General features: G+C 39.9%; 1 protein-coding gene across 4 annotated transcripts in view; it reads right to left on the bottom strand.

Annotated features, from left to right (window-relative positions):
• AGL (amylo-alpha-1,6-glucosidase and 4-alpha-glucanotransferase) overlaps window positions 1-15531 on the bottom strand; it is a 55263-nt gene that overhangs the window by 24413 nt on the left and 15319 nt on the right. For all 4 annotated transcript variants that reach the window (XM_072127731.1, XM_072127730.1, XM_072127733.1 and 1 more), the window contains exons 3-10: window positions 10770-10980; window positions 6568-6734; window positions 6219-6422; window positions 3978-4159; window positions 2749-2863; window positions 2530-2653; window positions 2295-2397; window positions 1009-1106 (exon numbers count right to left, since the gene is read on the bottom strand). In XM_072127731.1, the coding sequence (XP_071983832.1) occupies window positions 1009-1106; window positions 2295-2397; window positions 2530-2653; window positions 2749-2863; window positions 3978-4159; window positions 6219-6422; window positions 6568-6734; window positions 10770-10980 (1204 nt within the window). The remainder of the gene's footprint in view (window positions 1-1008; window positions 1107-2294; window positions 2398-2529; window positions 2654-2748; window positions 2864-3977; window positions 4160-6218; window positions 6423-6567; window positions 6735-10769; window positions 10981-15531) is intronic.

The raw sequence follows: 15531 nt of genomic DNA on the forward strand, positions 1-15531 counted from the left end.
CCTATTACTACATAATATACTCATCACCACAAAATGGAATAGGTAAAAGTATCTGGATATTAAATGGTCAAAACTGTAAGGAAATAAAACTCTGCTTTCTCTCAATTACTGGATTTGGGCATTCAGATTTATTTGTTCAATGACCAGACAGTAAAGAGAACAAGCGTTGCAGCTCGATACCAGTCAGATTCATTCATAAAACACTGGGGCACATTTACTTACCCAGTCCCTGTGCGATCCCCAATCCGGACTGTCCGACGAGAATGAACTCTGCCATGATTCATGAAGATTGTGTGCCCAATATCCTGTATGTGTCGCTTCCCCAATCAGGTCCGCCGGAGTTCACCTTCTTTTCCCGGTGTATGTAAGTGCATGGCTTAAACAATTTTTAAGTTAAATCCCGCGTTTTTTCCGAATCCATCCGATGGCCCGCCCCCCCGATTTGTGTCGCATGAAAGCCGGCGCCAAAATCCGATCGCATGTGCCAAAAACACCTTTTAAATCCCTGTCCCATCGGCGCAAAACGGAAATCGTCGGGATGTCCGACGAAAGTGCGGTCTGCAGGGCCCTTAGTAAATGAGCTCCATTAGGTTTATTTGTTGTTGCATCAAATTCTGTGGTCACATTTATGGCCTCCAGCAGAACATTCATTCAGTGAGTGATGCCAGCAAAGGCTTGGATCTGTGTCATTCATGAACAGCCACAAATAAAATAATCATTGACTTACATGGCTTGTCAGGAGGTTACGATAATGGTCTGCTTTATTCTAAAACAGTCCAGCACCTGACCACCATTTAGGCCACTATTGCAGCTAATCTGTATAGAAAGTAATGGAGCTTAGTTGTGATACCACACACCACCCATAGTCAGATGTGGTGCTGTGTTTGGAAGTAAACTGACATGTTTTTCAACCTCTGGCCAACCCCTTTAAATAACATATAAAACATAAGTAATTTGAATTAGTAAAAAGGAAGCCATGTTGTAGTATGGAAGTATATATGCTGTTACCAGGTGACAATCGGATCTTTCCTTGTTACGGCTCCAAGCTTTGGACCCTGATTTGCTAAACGTTCATACGTCATGGTTCCCAAAATGCAGTTCACTGCCTAAATGGAAAAATAGAGAACACAATGTAACTCGTCCACTGTAGTACATCGAAGGGTTATTGAGAATTGGAGAATGAGAATTATAGACCTGAATAAAAAAGGGGTTGCCAAGATCAAATGCGATAGAGGAGTCTTTTGAATATTGTCCGTGTTAGTTTTGTACACATTTTTAAGAGTGGCAAAACCTCTATTAAAAACTTAGGTTATCTCACAACATCAAAAGTCAATTCAGACTGGGAAATGTAGTCAGCTCCTACATACATGTAGGATGTAGTGAATTGTGGTGTTCAGCTAAAGTTCCCATAGTGTAGACAAACAATACTGAATAGACCACCTACAGGCCTGCTGAACAGCTATTATGAGGGCAGATTCCCCGCAGTCTGTGTATACAGCTGTTTCCCCACCTGTTGTTGTTTCCAATTTCCAAAGTGCCATAATAAGGGAGGAAGAGGATAAACATTACAGGAAACTTAGGGCTCATTCGGACGGGTGCTTTTGAGGTATATATTTTTTCGCGGATGGCATACTGACCCATTGATTCCTATGGGTCTGTTCCATTTTTTTCACGGATGGGAAGACAGTGAGAAAAAAAAATTGCAGCATGGGCTATTTTATTTTCTCACATGCAGACCATGTCAATGACCAGCTAAAAGATCCACAAAAAAATAGGATAGCACATGGATGACAATCGTATGCAGTCGTTTTTTTATCCTCAAAAGATGCTAGGCAACCAGCTGGGCTGGGCAAAAAAAAAAAAAACTTAAAAAAAAGAAAACAGATGACACGCAGACGCGCAGTAGACATGTCTGTCTGAACAAGCCCTGAGAAAGATGTATATGAATTGCAATGGGGACACCAGCCATGAAGTTATAAAACACAGCAGATTGTGCAGTGTTAAAGTAGAGGACCCACAAACCTCATTCATCTCTAGATTGGTGATGACCATAACTACATTGATCTCTGTAGGGCTGAGGGAGTAGTTTTACCATCTATTTCCATCCGACTCATAAAAGTGAATGAAGTGATGGCCATGAATCCAAATTACTGCCGACTCTATTCACAAGTGGGACTTGAGGACACCTATTCATGTGACCTCACGGCTCCCAATATCTGGATATATATTTTATCATTCATGGATGTGTGAAAAGACATGTTACACTAGAGGCCTATGCTGTCACTTCTCCAGACCTGCTCATGATGGAAGTTCATCTGTCTGTGCTTCTCAGCATTCAGTTCTTCGAGCCTCTTGCGGAACCAGGTGCAGCACTCCTCTATGGCTGAAGGTCCATTACTGCAGAACCAATCAGAAATATCCTCAGTCCACAAATACAAAAACTAACTAACTTTATTATAAAGATGTAGAGGACATATAAATGCTAAATGACCAGGAAATCTACATACAATAAACAGAACTGCTGCCTACCTGTTCGGTATGAATGTGTTAAGAGCCGTGTCCATATCCACAGTACTTCCAAAGCGTCTGTACTCGGGGTCCTGGATAATCATTAGTTGCTTTTTATCAGATTTTGCCCCCTGCTTCTGAGTACCTACAATAATACAAGCACATAGGTCATTATTCTAGAGTTTTGGTGGATCTAGGCACAGAATACTTCTACACAATCATGGGAAATGTGCTCCATACCAGCAGAAGTGAGCAGGGCTCTGAACTGTTCCACCGCTTTAGCCACATTGACCTGGTAAAACTCCCAGAGTTTGAGTTTAGGGTATATATCCTCCCATATGATACCCCGGATATTCTGCAAAAAATATCAGAAAGAAAATCTAATCGTATCAAACTAATATCAGACAATGTCAAACATATTTAATCCTGTAATTTACTATATTGCATTGCTTTCAGTATTGAGAATGACTATTCCTAGAGCAGTGTTTACATACGATTTCCTTATCTCACTTTTATTTCAGAAGCCACACCTAATATACCAATATTTCATGCCAGAACAGGCCAACACATAGCCATCATTCCCCACCCACCAACGACCTGCAATCTTTCCCGGCCTGAAAGTTAGACTTGACGGGAACAAGTGAACAATCACTGCAGGTCAGACTCCTGGGATCCAGTACAATCATATAAACAGGGGTCCCTGAACCCTATATAAAAGGAGGAGTGGTGTTCATATGGGACCTCCACTTCAATGGAATGACTGATCATTGGACTTGGCAAACAAAGTAGTGACCTTAACTGAACTTACGTGAGACCAAAACTTGGCAACCCCTGATCTACACTTTCTGTTATTGATGACTTCACTGAATCGATTTGCTAAAGTTTAGCCAAATTTATCATAGGATTAGTTTCGGGTATGAATCTATTTATAATATTGCTTTAATTATGCAGAAAATAAGTGTATAAACCCCTCTAATCCACTTAAACACATGTTTATTAAAAATCTCTTATCCTGTTTTGTCATTTTCACTAAAGTGACAGAAGCTTAACAGAAATGGTGTACACGGACAATAACGGAAACAATCAAAAGTCCATTTTAATCATTTTACTGGATCTGTTGGACTTCTGTTATCATTGTATGTTACAGATTCTCCCACGGCAAATGAGAAAATATGCAGATTTAATCCGGTGCCTATAAATCACCAGATTTTTACAGAATCTGCGTACTGACGACCAGATTTACTCGATTTACGGGTGTGTCCAACCTATGGCATCTCCACAAATTATATTAAACATTTTCTCAGATACAGCATAAGCTTCCGAAACTGTATCGCAAAATTTTGTCTTTCTTATAATACAAATCTCGAGATCAGTTTAACCAAAGGATGAAACAAGAAGGCATCCAGTGAATACAAATCTCTTGAGGACCTGAAACATGTGCGAGATGCTGACATTTCATTCACTCTTACATTTAGCTGCTGGTCATTTTGGATTAAGGCTGGAAGTCCTCGGGCAGCGTACTTTCCATCTGCTACACTACAGGTCAGGTGCCACAGAGCTCTGTCCAGAAGCCAAGCTGGCTTAAGGTGGGGTGAGTTTACAAGGTTGTATCCGCACTCCGGGTGTTCCTGGATCCATTTGCTATTGGAAGCTGTTGAAAATAAAGGAAGGGATATTGGTTCATTTAAAGGTGAGTCTTCATCTTCACACGGAGACTAAGAAAGTGTTGGGGCCACAAAAGGTTATGTGTGTGGTCTGGACCAGCTTTTGCACAGTGCAAAAACTGTTTAATGCTGATTCTTTACTCTGATGTCAGAGGTTGGTGTGTTTTGCTGGGCTGTACATGTTTCTGACTTGATAAAGGAACCCAGAACTGAAAGAGTTAACAACAGAAATGAGTGAGTCTCCATCGAAATGTGCTGCTGGGAAAACATGGAGATGTGAAATTGAGCAATAAATCATTCAAGGCTATAAAAGCCAATCCAAATAGATAACTTGCAATCCATGATGCTGCAGAACCTCTTTAAAGTCCCTGTACTTTAGTTCAGCAGCTGAATATGTGATTGATGCTTTCCTGAATGCATGAACTGATTGTCAGGAAAGAATCAATCATTGCAATGACACCTGCACTGTACACACTTTTACAGGCAGATCATATAGTACATGTATACACTGCAGGTGTTACAGACGTGGGATATATTTATGGTTACAATTCAAACCCAGGAATACATAAACTCAAAAATTAAAAAAAAAAGCTGTCACAATATTTATCTCCAAAAAACACCAAAAACTATGAGATTTTTTGTCTTCTTTTTTGACTCTTCTCCAAACAAAGAGTTATTTTTATCCATATAGGTCCTAAATAAAATGTATTCAATAAATAGCAAAATAAAGTGTTTTTATTATACAAAAATGTATAACATAAAAAGACTAGATATTTGGTATTGTTGGAATCATATTGACCCATAGTATAACAATAATACACTATTGATGCTCTTCCATAAATGGGGAAAACTTTTTAAGTTTTGCTATTTTCTCATATTATTGCGCTGAAGGAGTTAATAAAAAGGAATTAATTAAGTTATTTTTAACTAGAAATGGTAAAATAAAAAATACAACTGGTGTTGCAAAAAACAAACCCTCAAACAGTTAGGTAAACAGAAAAATAAAAAAAAGTTACGGTTCTCAGAATATGGTATTGCAAAACTGTAAAAATTGCTGTGGAGCAATCCTGGAGCATATAAATAGGTCTGGCCCTGAAAGGGTTAACCTGCATTCTGTATACTTTTTACTTTGAGAAAACCAGTGACTTGAAAGACCACGTTTAGCTCAAAGGATTTACATTACACTTGATTTTCTCATACCAGCAACTGGACGTAAGGTTATAGGTGCTGACTGTATCTAAACTCAGCACTAGCACCTACTCTCCAATGTCAGACATAGAGCAATAAGCGTGGATTGAGAATAACTAGACTAATATTAGGTCATGTGCTGTGTTATCCATTATCAATATTTTATAAGTAACACACACTAGACATCTACCAAGATACTATATTCCACAAGGGAGAGAACTTGTTAATGCCATCTAATCCACTGTACACTGTACCAGGCTGACAGTGTCTTCCTACCCCCAATTACTAAGCTGTGAGCTTGCCCCACAAACTCATGGCACCAGAGCCTCCTATAGGGCACATTCAAGGTGCATGGACTGAGAGGCAATGTGCCTCACCGTGCTGGAAACCTACTCAAAGGATAGGGCAGGTCCAACTCCTGACCGTCTATACGGCAGGGGCAGTAGTCACTTGCTATGGACATCGGTGGGGTGAGAGGTGCACAACGGCTCATGTCAAACGGGCAGCGAGCAACAGGAAAATGTCCTGGCACTAATACATCTACAGCTTTATTATTCATGAAAAGAGAGTCCACAAAACTTATCACCCATCCAAGAAGAAGTGATAAGTGTCTGATCACCAGCTTTCTGTGCCAAGGGCCCCCCACTGACTAGCAGAATGGAGGTCCCATGTCTCTTGGTTGGACATATTGTATGAGACTACTGAAGAGAAAATGACAACATTACATGTTGTCAGTCTCATTCCACTCATTATGGGGTCTTCAATCCATAATACATTTATCATCTATCCTAAGGCGTAATTATTTTTTTTATTAAACGGATATCAATTCCATGTCTTAACCCTGACTTGTATTCTTACCTGTGTGGTTATACACCACATCAGTGATGCTCAGCATGTTCCATTCTTTCCTCATCTTTGACACTAATTTCCCGACATCACTCCAGTCATATGTCTTCCCTGGCCTGGAAAAGTCTGGATTTAGCTGCAACTGGTTAGCCAGTGAATAACAGGATCGAGAAGTCCCCAGGGTCTGCAGGGGTGTAAAGTGCACCATGTTGTAGCCTAAAATGTAAAAAATATATAAATTAATTGGCAGATATTAATTTCCACCTCACTCAACATGGGCAAATCTACCTGATACATGGCCAATGTAAAAAGTTCAATATTGTAATATTTGAGCAAAGACATCAGCAGCCATTGACATTACCTGACTCCTTAGCTACTCTTAGTCTGTCCTCCCACTCATCAAATGGCCCCAAACATTTGGCAAGAAAAGTCTGAAGAGTAATACAATCCAATGGGAGAGCCCGGTTATCAGATCCTACTCTCAGGACTGGATCCACCACAATGTAACCCTCGCCACTCTTCTGGTTGCTGCAGAAAGAGAATAGAGAGAGCAGATATAAGGAGACGGTATGAGACAGAGCACCGATACTGTACTGACAGCGATTAGGATTAATGGATGCTATCAGGGTCCCAGGGCTAATGTAACTTTCATTCCAGAAGCTTTCTAATAACTATTCACTGAAGGTATGACTAGGTAATGACGGGGTTCACACATACATCAGATGATTTGTGTTGATTTCCTCCAATATGTTTTATGTCAAAAACATCAGATGATAAACATCAACTTCACCCTACACTAACTAATGATGTGATTAATATTTTTTTATTCCATTGCACAGCAAACTAGACTTTTCTACGCAGAGACATCCTACACAGTGTATATTTTTCTCTTTATTTATAAAGCATCACTAAACCTTTGAAGCATTTATTTGTAAATGCAGAAATGAATAGAGAAAGTGATAATAGTAAACTTAGTAATATACTTCATTAGCAGCTTCTCTGTAACGTTTTTCTGCTCCTTCTTTCTCCTGTACTGAGCAGTGTATCTGTACACAGCATCGAGATAGAATTTTGTACTTTTGGAGTTTCAGCGCTGTCAAAGGAGTAAGTGAATAAAAAGGCGATTTACACAAACTACATAAATAATTAAGAAAGGCAAGAAAATGAAGTACAGTTCTTTACTGAAGTACAGGCAGTTAAGGACGGACCCCTCTGCCCACTGTGACCACTGGAGAAGCTCTCTGGATACTTAATTCCCAGACTGTAATGATCAGCTGTAAAGTGTCTGTAATGAAGTTTTATTCATAATCCTTGATCCAAAAAATCTGAAACTCCAATTGTCACTGGGGCAAAAAATGTTTTTGTCTGGAGCTACAATTATAAAATATACAGTTTCGACTTACATACAAATTCAACTTAAGAACAAACCTATGGAACCTATCTTGTACCTAAAACGGGGACTGTTTATATATTACAAAGTTTACCAATATCATCTGTACTATTGCTTTATGCAATTTTGCAAAAAGTTTAGTTACCCTGTAACTTAGGAGAGTAAGGCCACTTTTACACAAACATTTTAATACAGCCATGTGCTACCTGTACCATGCTGTTTCAGTAAGGGTAGCACACGGCCACATTCACTTTAATGGGTAATAAGAACAAGCTCTATATTTCACCGTACATACGGCCTGGCTGCATGGCTCCCTATGGAGAGGGGAAGGGAGAAGAGCGCTCACCCCTTCCTTTCTCCAGCCGGCAGCATACTACTCCGGGCCCTGAAAGGGTGACATTCTGTTTTTAATGACATATTCCACCATAATCGTAACCTAAGAACGCATCCTGACGTATATATTTACAGCAAAGCGCTACTTAGGCCCCGTCTGCCCATGCATTTGATGAGAGCATTTTGATGAGAACACATCTATGACAGTGAGAGTTCCAGATCTAAAGAGGTTTCAGAAAATCCTATCAACAACAGCTCTGTACCCCATGCTATTATTGTCATCATCATCAAAAAGCAAGGGAATATCAATGGAAAAGGACAAAACTTCAATTTGAATACAGTCTTACTTTCAACGCAGATTTTATCATCTCCACATTGAACATCAGTGGAAAATATTGTAGACTTCAGATGTCCAGACATACACAATTGTTAATATCCATTGATGCTGCAGGTTCATCAGCGGTGGAAGGTTTACTACAATTCACACTAAGCTTCTGCTGGCTTTATTTTATGTAGCTAACCCCACACTATTTTGCCATTTTGTAATGCATGAATATGCTCCTTTACAAACTACGTGATGTTCACATACTTTATGGGGCACATTTACAGAGGGTCTTTGTGCCCGTTTTCTAATAGACTTTGCATGTTTTTTCATGTGCAAACTGCTTGCACAGGTATACAAGAAGTGTTTGAGCCACATATGTGTCGCAGCTACAGTATTCCACACGCAACACAAATTTTGTCACTGAAGGGGGCCTTCCCGTATACAGATGGACCGTACGCCACACTAACATGCAGAAATGCATGACAGAAATGTATTGTACAACTCATGTTAAAGATGCACCAAAAAAGAGAGGTGCACTCTGTCCGAGCAGTGCAGGGGACGCCAGATTCATGAAGAACGGGTGCCACAAATCATGAATCTAGTGCCCTCTGCACACTACACTGGCAAACTGGAACTAGTGCAATTTTCACCGTTTTTAGTAAATGTGCCCTATATCTTTAAGATCAGGTATACCAATGTTACTGTCCCCGGTGGTAGATATTTCTACTCTTCATTTAAAAAGGCAATATCTCTCCATGTAGAGGTGTAACTTATTGGCCCCTACTAGGCTCCACATAATACGAACCTTACGCTCCCCCTATGCTTTCTGGGACCAAATGTCACTGTAGCATCCCCAGGTTAAAGCCAAATACATTTCTACCATCTGTGCCCCTTTAAAGTACATCAATTGTATAGATACAGTATGATATGATCTCCTGCAGAGCTCCCCTCCTCCAACCTGTCCCAAATCTGCAGCAAACTGTGAAACAAAGGGCAGTCTGCTCTTCTCAGCCAGTTGTTCCCCTCCTCACTGCACTAAAAGAAGTTCCTTAAAGTCTAAAACAAAGAACAATGATTTCATCCAATGCATATAAATGGCTGCTATACAAAACCTCCCGGCTTGTGGGGAAATGCTGTAGCAACAGCTTTCTGCTAATTGTGTTCAATAGCCAAAGCCTTAAAGAGGAGCCTATCAGAGTTGTGGTAATTATGCTCAAGACATATTATTGTGGTAAGTGCTGCTCAAGGACATGTGACAAGTAATGGAGACAATGGTGCACATTGGAATTGCTCCATAGCCTGTGCCTGAACCTGCTCAGGCTATAGAGAGAGCACAGGCGCGGGGAAGTAACTCCCTGCCCACGCCGCCAGCCGTGCCCCTTCATACCCACTTGCATTAAAGGTAGCAGAAGGGGGGAAATGGGCACAATTCCTGGCCGTATGTTTCAGGTGTGCAAGGCCTGATAAATGTGCCCCACTGACAGCTATATCCACCACTGTTATTGGTTTTTGTTACAACTGATTTCCTGAGATGAGCAAATCACCATTGCAGCTTCCACTTACATGCCCTACATTACCTGAAAGCTTAAGTTCCCTTATTTTTTCAGGAGTATAAATTCCATACAGCAAATTGTGACTTTGTCTGAAATTCTATTTGACAAAAAGAAGCATTTTTACCTTTTACCTTAAAGAGGACCTTTCACCAGATTTTGCCCTCCTAACAATGCCTGCTGAAAAGGGTTACAAGTCATCTCTATATCACCTAAAATTAGCTGCCAGTGGGGCCCTGTAATTACAGCCATTTTTCTTATATGCAAATGAGCTTTTCTGACTCATCTCTGGCAGCCTGAGAGAGGAGAAGAGTCAGAGATGCCAGTGAACCATGCCCCATTATCCTGACTGACAGCTCTGTGTCTCTTCAAATCACTGCTCTGCCTCCTTGTACTTAGGGGCCATCTGCTAATATTCATTTACATACATATAAAGCTCTATGTACAGATGGGGAATATTGTGTCAATCTTTTTACACACTGCCTTGTGTTACATTCATGATATGTGACCAGTGACATCATCACAGGTCTCTCAGCCTTCTAAGAATACTAAACTGTACCCCATGTATGTGATCACATGAAATCACAAAAGCCTCCATGGAGGATAGAGAGGAGTAGAAGTCCATGGAGGCTGCTGTGCCTTCATGTAGTCGGATACATACATGGGGTACAGCTATTACTAAGAGGCTAAAGGACCTGAGATGACGTCACCCTGGTCACATGATATGAACTGTGACCAGTAAGGAGGCATAAGGCATTACCCAATGACATGAGGCCTCATCAGTCCATGTGTATCATAGAATGTTCATGATACAGGTAACAATGCTCTGACCCATTGGCCCACAGAGGGATGATGGGAATACAGTGCAATGATGATAATTTGGGTGTAATATGTAAATGTTCACTTTAAAAAGAACCAAATCTAATTTGCAGAAAAGTAAAGTATGTGGTGTGGTTTTTACTTACGCTTGGTTAAATCGATACTGAAAAGATCCAGCAGTCTGTAAATCTACTTTACAAAACTTGTCAGAATCCTCCTCCCGGCCAGATGGATTGTGCCACGGCAGAGGGAAGAAGGTCTGACGATCAAAGATACCACCAGCCGGTGGGTAATTGGTGTACACGGTGACATCTTTCCCTTGTAGAGTGGGTCCCAACCGGAACTGAAGCTCAAACCCTGAAATAAGGAAACACTTTGTAGTAAAAGAATAGGAACAAGCCAACATTTACAATGCAAATAGCCAAGTGTTTAAAGTTTAGGCTCTTTTCTGATGGCAGATGTTGGGGGAAAGAAGTTTTATACAGTCTATTTCTCTTTACACATGAAGAACACATGCATGCTTGGAGGAATCAGACATGGAGGTGTTTAGGGTGGTCCAGAAAGATATCTCAACTTCTGCAGTGTTTGCCCAGCTTAAGAAATAACTTTAAAAATGTAAAAAAATGTCTCAATTTTGTGCACATAGGTTCAACTATGGCAATAAATGGATGTCACAAAAATCTGCAGCTATTTCCTATGATGGGACATCCACAATAACAGAGTCCTAAATGACACTAAAAGGTCACCTCCAGGCCCCATTCCAGCACGGCTAAAGCAATGGCCGCTAATATTAGCCTGCCCTGCAGGATTATAAGTCAGGGGTGTCTTGTTTCTAAGGGCTATGACACCAGAGGAATACTTGTCTTAAATTAACTTGGCCTTTTACCAACAGAGAGATGTCGGCGGTCTTCAATCCTGGGATAAGGTTAGATATGCAATGTACACGATGGACATTATGCTGCATGACAAAGATTACATGGGCATTTATCTAATCCAGTAACATATCCAAAAGACTACGATCTACCACCGGACAACGATTCTCAGCCCTGACTTCCTGTGGAGGAGCCCTACAGATCACTTCTGCCTAAACCTGCACAGAGCAAAGACACATAATACATTACAATACAATACAGTACAAACATGTGGGAAGAAGAACTGAGATCAGATTAGACACTGGTAGAGGATTGGACAATCCAATTACAGTATGTGTTATTCTGTCATTGTGCGGCTATAGTATTAAGTCATGACATGATGTATTGTTCAGTCAATAGGTGGTGGTATTATCACTGTATGGTGGTATTAACAGAACCGTATGTTGGCCACCTGCTGGAGAACAAAACCCTCAAAAACAAACTTCATTTCCATGCGTACAGCAGACTGGACCTGGAAACTCCTCTGGGCTTCCACCCAAAACACTGAGAAAATCCCTATGAAAAAAATCCCCATTTATAGAAAATCAAGACATCACCCTCAATCTACAAAAGTGGAAAGAGAAAGGCATAACAAATATCAAAAAACTATTAAAACGACAACAATGACCTGGACATTGACCACCTACACAGGAATCGAGGCATCCCACTCTCTGAACTCAGCACACACAATAAAATCAGAACAATATTAAACAATTAGATAAAATGCCACACCATTCATCAACAAGGACGTCCTCACATTCTTAAATAGAGAAGATAGGAAGGAAAAAGGCATCTCTATCTTCTACAACACATTAGGCCAAAGATCAACACAAACATCATCAAACAGAATGGAAAAATGGGAAAAGGACCTCATAACCACAATATCCCAAAACGAATGGAACGACGCCTACCTATTCATCAAAAGAAACTTCTCACCAGGAAGCAATACTAAAAACACATCTACGCTGGTACTACTATACTAGCACCGCCCTTGGGGTTACATGGCAAAGGAGAAGTGATATATAATATCTATCACTATTATTCTTATTATCATGTAGCATTTCCTCAATTAGCTTTTTCCTTTTATATTGGGCAATACTTAGCAAAAACCTATTTAGAGATTACTAGTACTTTTTCCCCTAGACGAAGGCTAGCGCCGAAACGTGCGTTGTGGAGTTCTCCGGTCTGTGGTGTACTCGGGGTACATAAGATACCAGGGGTAAGCAATACATTTTTTGAATTATGATAGAAATTGGCCATACTGTGGAGGATTGTCTTAAATTGTCTTGGTATACATTAGCACTCTTGTATATAGGTTGAGATAATCTGACTATCATTGCACTGGCACTTTAAATTATGATTTATATCAGTTCAGTTATATGTTACATTTAACATACAATGTTTCTGAACCTTATGACTTCTCTACTCCTTGCCCCTGTATTATGTCCCCACGAACAATGTGATAATCTGATGTGATGGTTCCTCATCACCACTCCTATGTATACCTGCATATTGTTTTCTTGTATTTATGTTCTGTATGTTATTTCAATAAAGATTTTATTATTTTATTTATTGTTGTGTGTAAACTGGCCTAGTTTCTAAATAGGTTTTTGCTGGTACTATACTCCCTCATTACTACACAAAATATATCCCAACACCCCTTCAACATGATGGCACAATTGCAAAAAAGAGTGAGTCCTTCTCCACACACTGGAGCTGTGACCGTATACAACCCCTATGGGCAGCCTCATACAACATCATCAGCAGACTAACTAAAAAAGAAGTCTCTAAATCTCCGACCCAAGCTCTTCTTATGATTAACATGAACTCCATTGCTCCAGCGCACAGCCCCCCATATTAATGAGTTCATAGCACAGATAAACACGACTTGTGCTTATGAGAAAATCCCGGCCTACCAGCTCTCAAATACATCAAAGGTTACCAAAAACTGGGACACCTGGATGACTAGTACTTTCTACCACCAATAGCTTTATCAATAGCCATTGCCAAATAACCAAATCTAACGATAACACCCAACATGATAAGATTCAATAGATAGCTATCTGTTGCCAGAACAAAATAATCCCCCCACCCTATGTGCAGGCTTCTTCCCCAAAGTTGTTGGTTTTCGCTCTTCTTATTATTACTGTATCCATGTCCTGTTTGATTAAAGTTAATGGAATTTAGCAGATTAAAAACGTTTCCATTTCTAACTACACATTAGAGACTAGAGAAGGATAAAAACAACGCATCCAGGTCACTGGACAAATCCATTCCAGATAACCCAAACTTAACTGAACATGAATGAAAAACTACCTACCTGTACGACTAATTGATCAACTCAGTTGTAATGTTCACGATATATGTCTTTTGATCATTATATAACACAAATTACTGTATGTAACTTTGTTTTGTTAAAAATAAATACTTAAAAAAATAGTATGAGAGCTTAGTAGGTCAATACACTGTGGCATTATTCATTATTCAGGTATATGATTTGGTAAATGTACAATAGTATTTATTTGTTCTGGTGTATTGGAATTATTTGTGATTCTATGGACATTCTATGAAAAATAAGCACCTAATTGAACCCTCTGTTGGGGTATGAAATGTACTTTGTAGAATGTCCTCTTTTATGTAAAATCTTGCCCGTTTACCTATAAGAAATCAGCAGCAAAGTCAAGTGAGAATGAGCTGAGAAAAGTCATATTTGCCTGAGAGGAGTAACGTTTAGAGGCTGCAGTCACCTTCAGTTGCCCCGAATAGAACTTTTATTTTCATATTAAAGATAAGATCATATCATTTCAAATCACCTGTGATTTAGTGATATACAAAACCAGAGATAATGTAGGTAATGTAGGATTCAAATCTTTAAGAGGACACCAAAAGCAAGTTTCTAGGTGCTATATAACAGATGATAGGGGCTTCTGAAGTGACACTACCCCTGAAGCCTCTATACTTGACTCATATGAACAAAAATATGACTCTTCTTTGCTTATTTTTACATGACTTTTTTTTTATAGGTAAATGGGTGAAATTTTACATAAAAGAGGGAATTCTAGAGAGGACATTTGATACCCTACTGAGGGGGCAGTAGTTTAATGGGGTAAAAGCTGGTGATAGAGTCCCTTTAAATACTGATATTATTCAGGTAATAGTCTTAGAATGTACATGGTATATAGTGGCATTACTATTTGGTCTCTGTATGGTGGTAGTTTTCAGTCACTGTACTGTATAGTGGTATTTAGGAATTATTCTGTCACTATATGGTGGTATTATGCAGTCTCAGTGCGGTGGTGCTACTGTTTAGAAGTCTTACCTAATTACTATGTGTAATACAGGGAGCAAATTTCCAGCACCTATTGATAAAGAGAGCTACATTTCTGAGGTTACTGGTGTTATTATGAGGTATGCACTATTCATTCATGGTGCAGTTTGGTACAAAGTGACCCTTCAGAGAAGAACGTATAATGTATAGCTATAATACCTTAATCTTTCTTATGCTCTTCTTCCAGTTTTCATGGCAAACAGCTCCTAAGGCTAATCTATGAAGTATCCTTCCCAATGGAGAGGGAAATATTTCAGACCTCCACGGCACAATGTGCATAGAGAAGACAAGAAAGCTGCTGCCAATTTCATAGAAATAACGGGGAGACTGGGAATTGCAGGAACCACACAGGCACATTAAACAGGAGGGCACCGGGTATTTTATCCTTGCATTGTACATTTACTATAGTATTTGGTAATCTACTTATATTTATTAACCATGGCCTCCTTCCTTCTAAAATCAATGTTTAAAATTATGCTAATCAGCCTGAGGGCGCTTGCTGACATCATGGTTTTTGCAACGGGACCGCGCAGGGAGCCGAAGACGGAGCCAGAGCTGAAGACAGAAGAGGCCCAGCGGGGGCTTCGGAAAGGTGAGTACAGAGTATTTTGGGTGTTTTTTTTAGGCTGGGCAGGGGGCTGCTGGCTATATACAGGGGGCGCAGGCACT

The sequence above is a fragment of the Engystomops pustulosus genome, chromosome 10 (genome assembly GCF_040894005.1).
Source record: "Engystomops pustulosus chromosome 10, aEngPut4.maternal, whole genome shotgun sequence".
NCBI classification, from domain to species: Eukaryota; Metazoa; Chordata; class Amphibia; order Anura; family Leptodactylidae; genus Engystomops; species Engystomops pustulosus.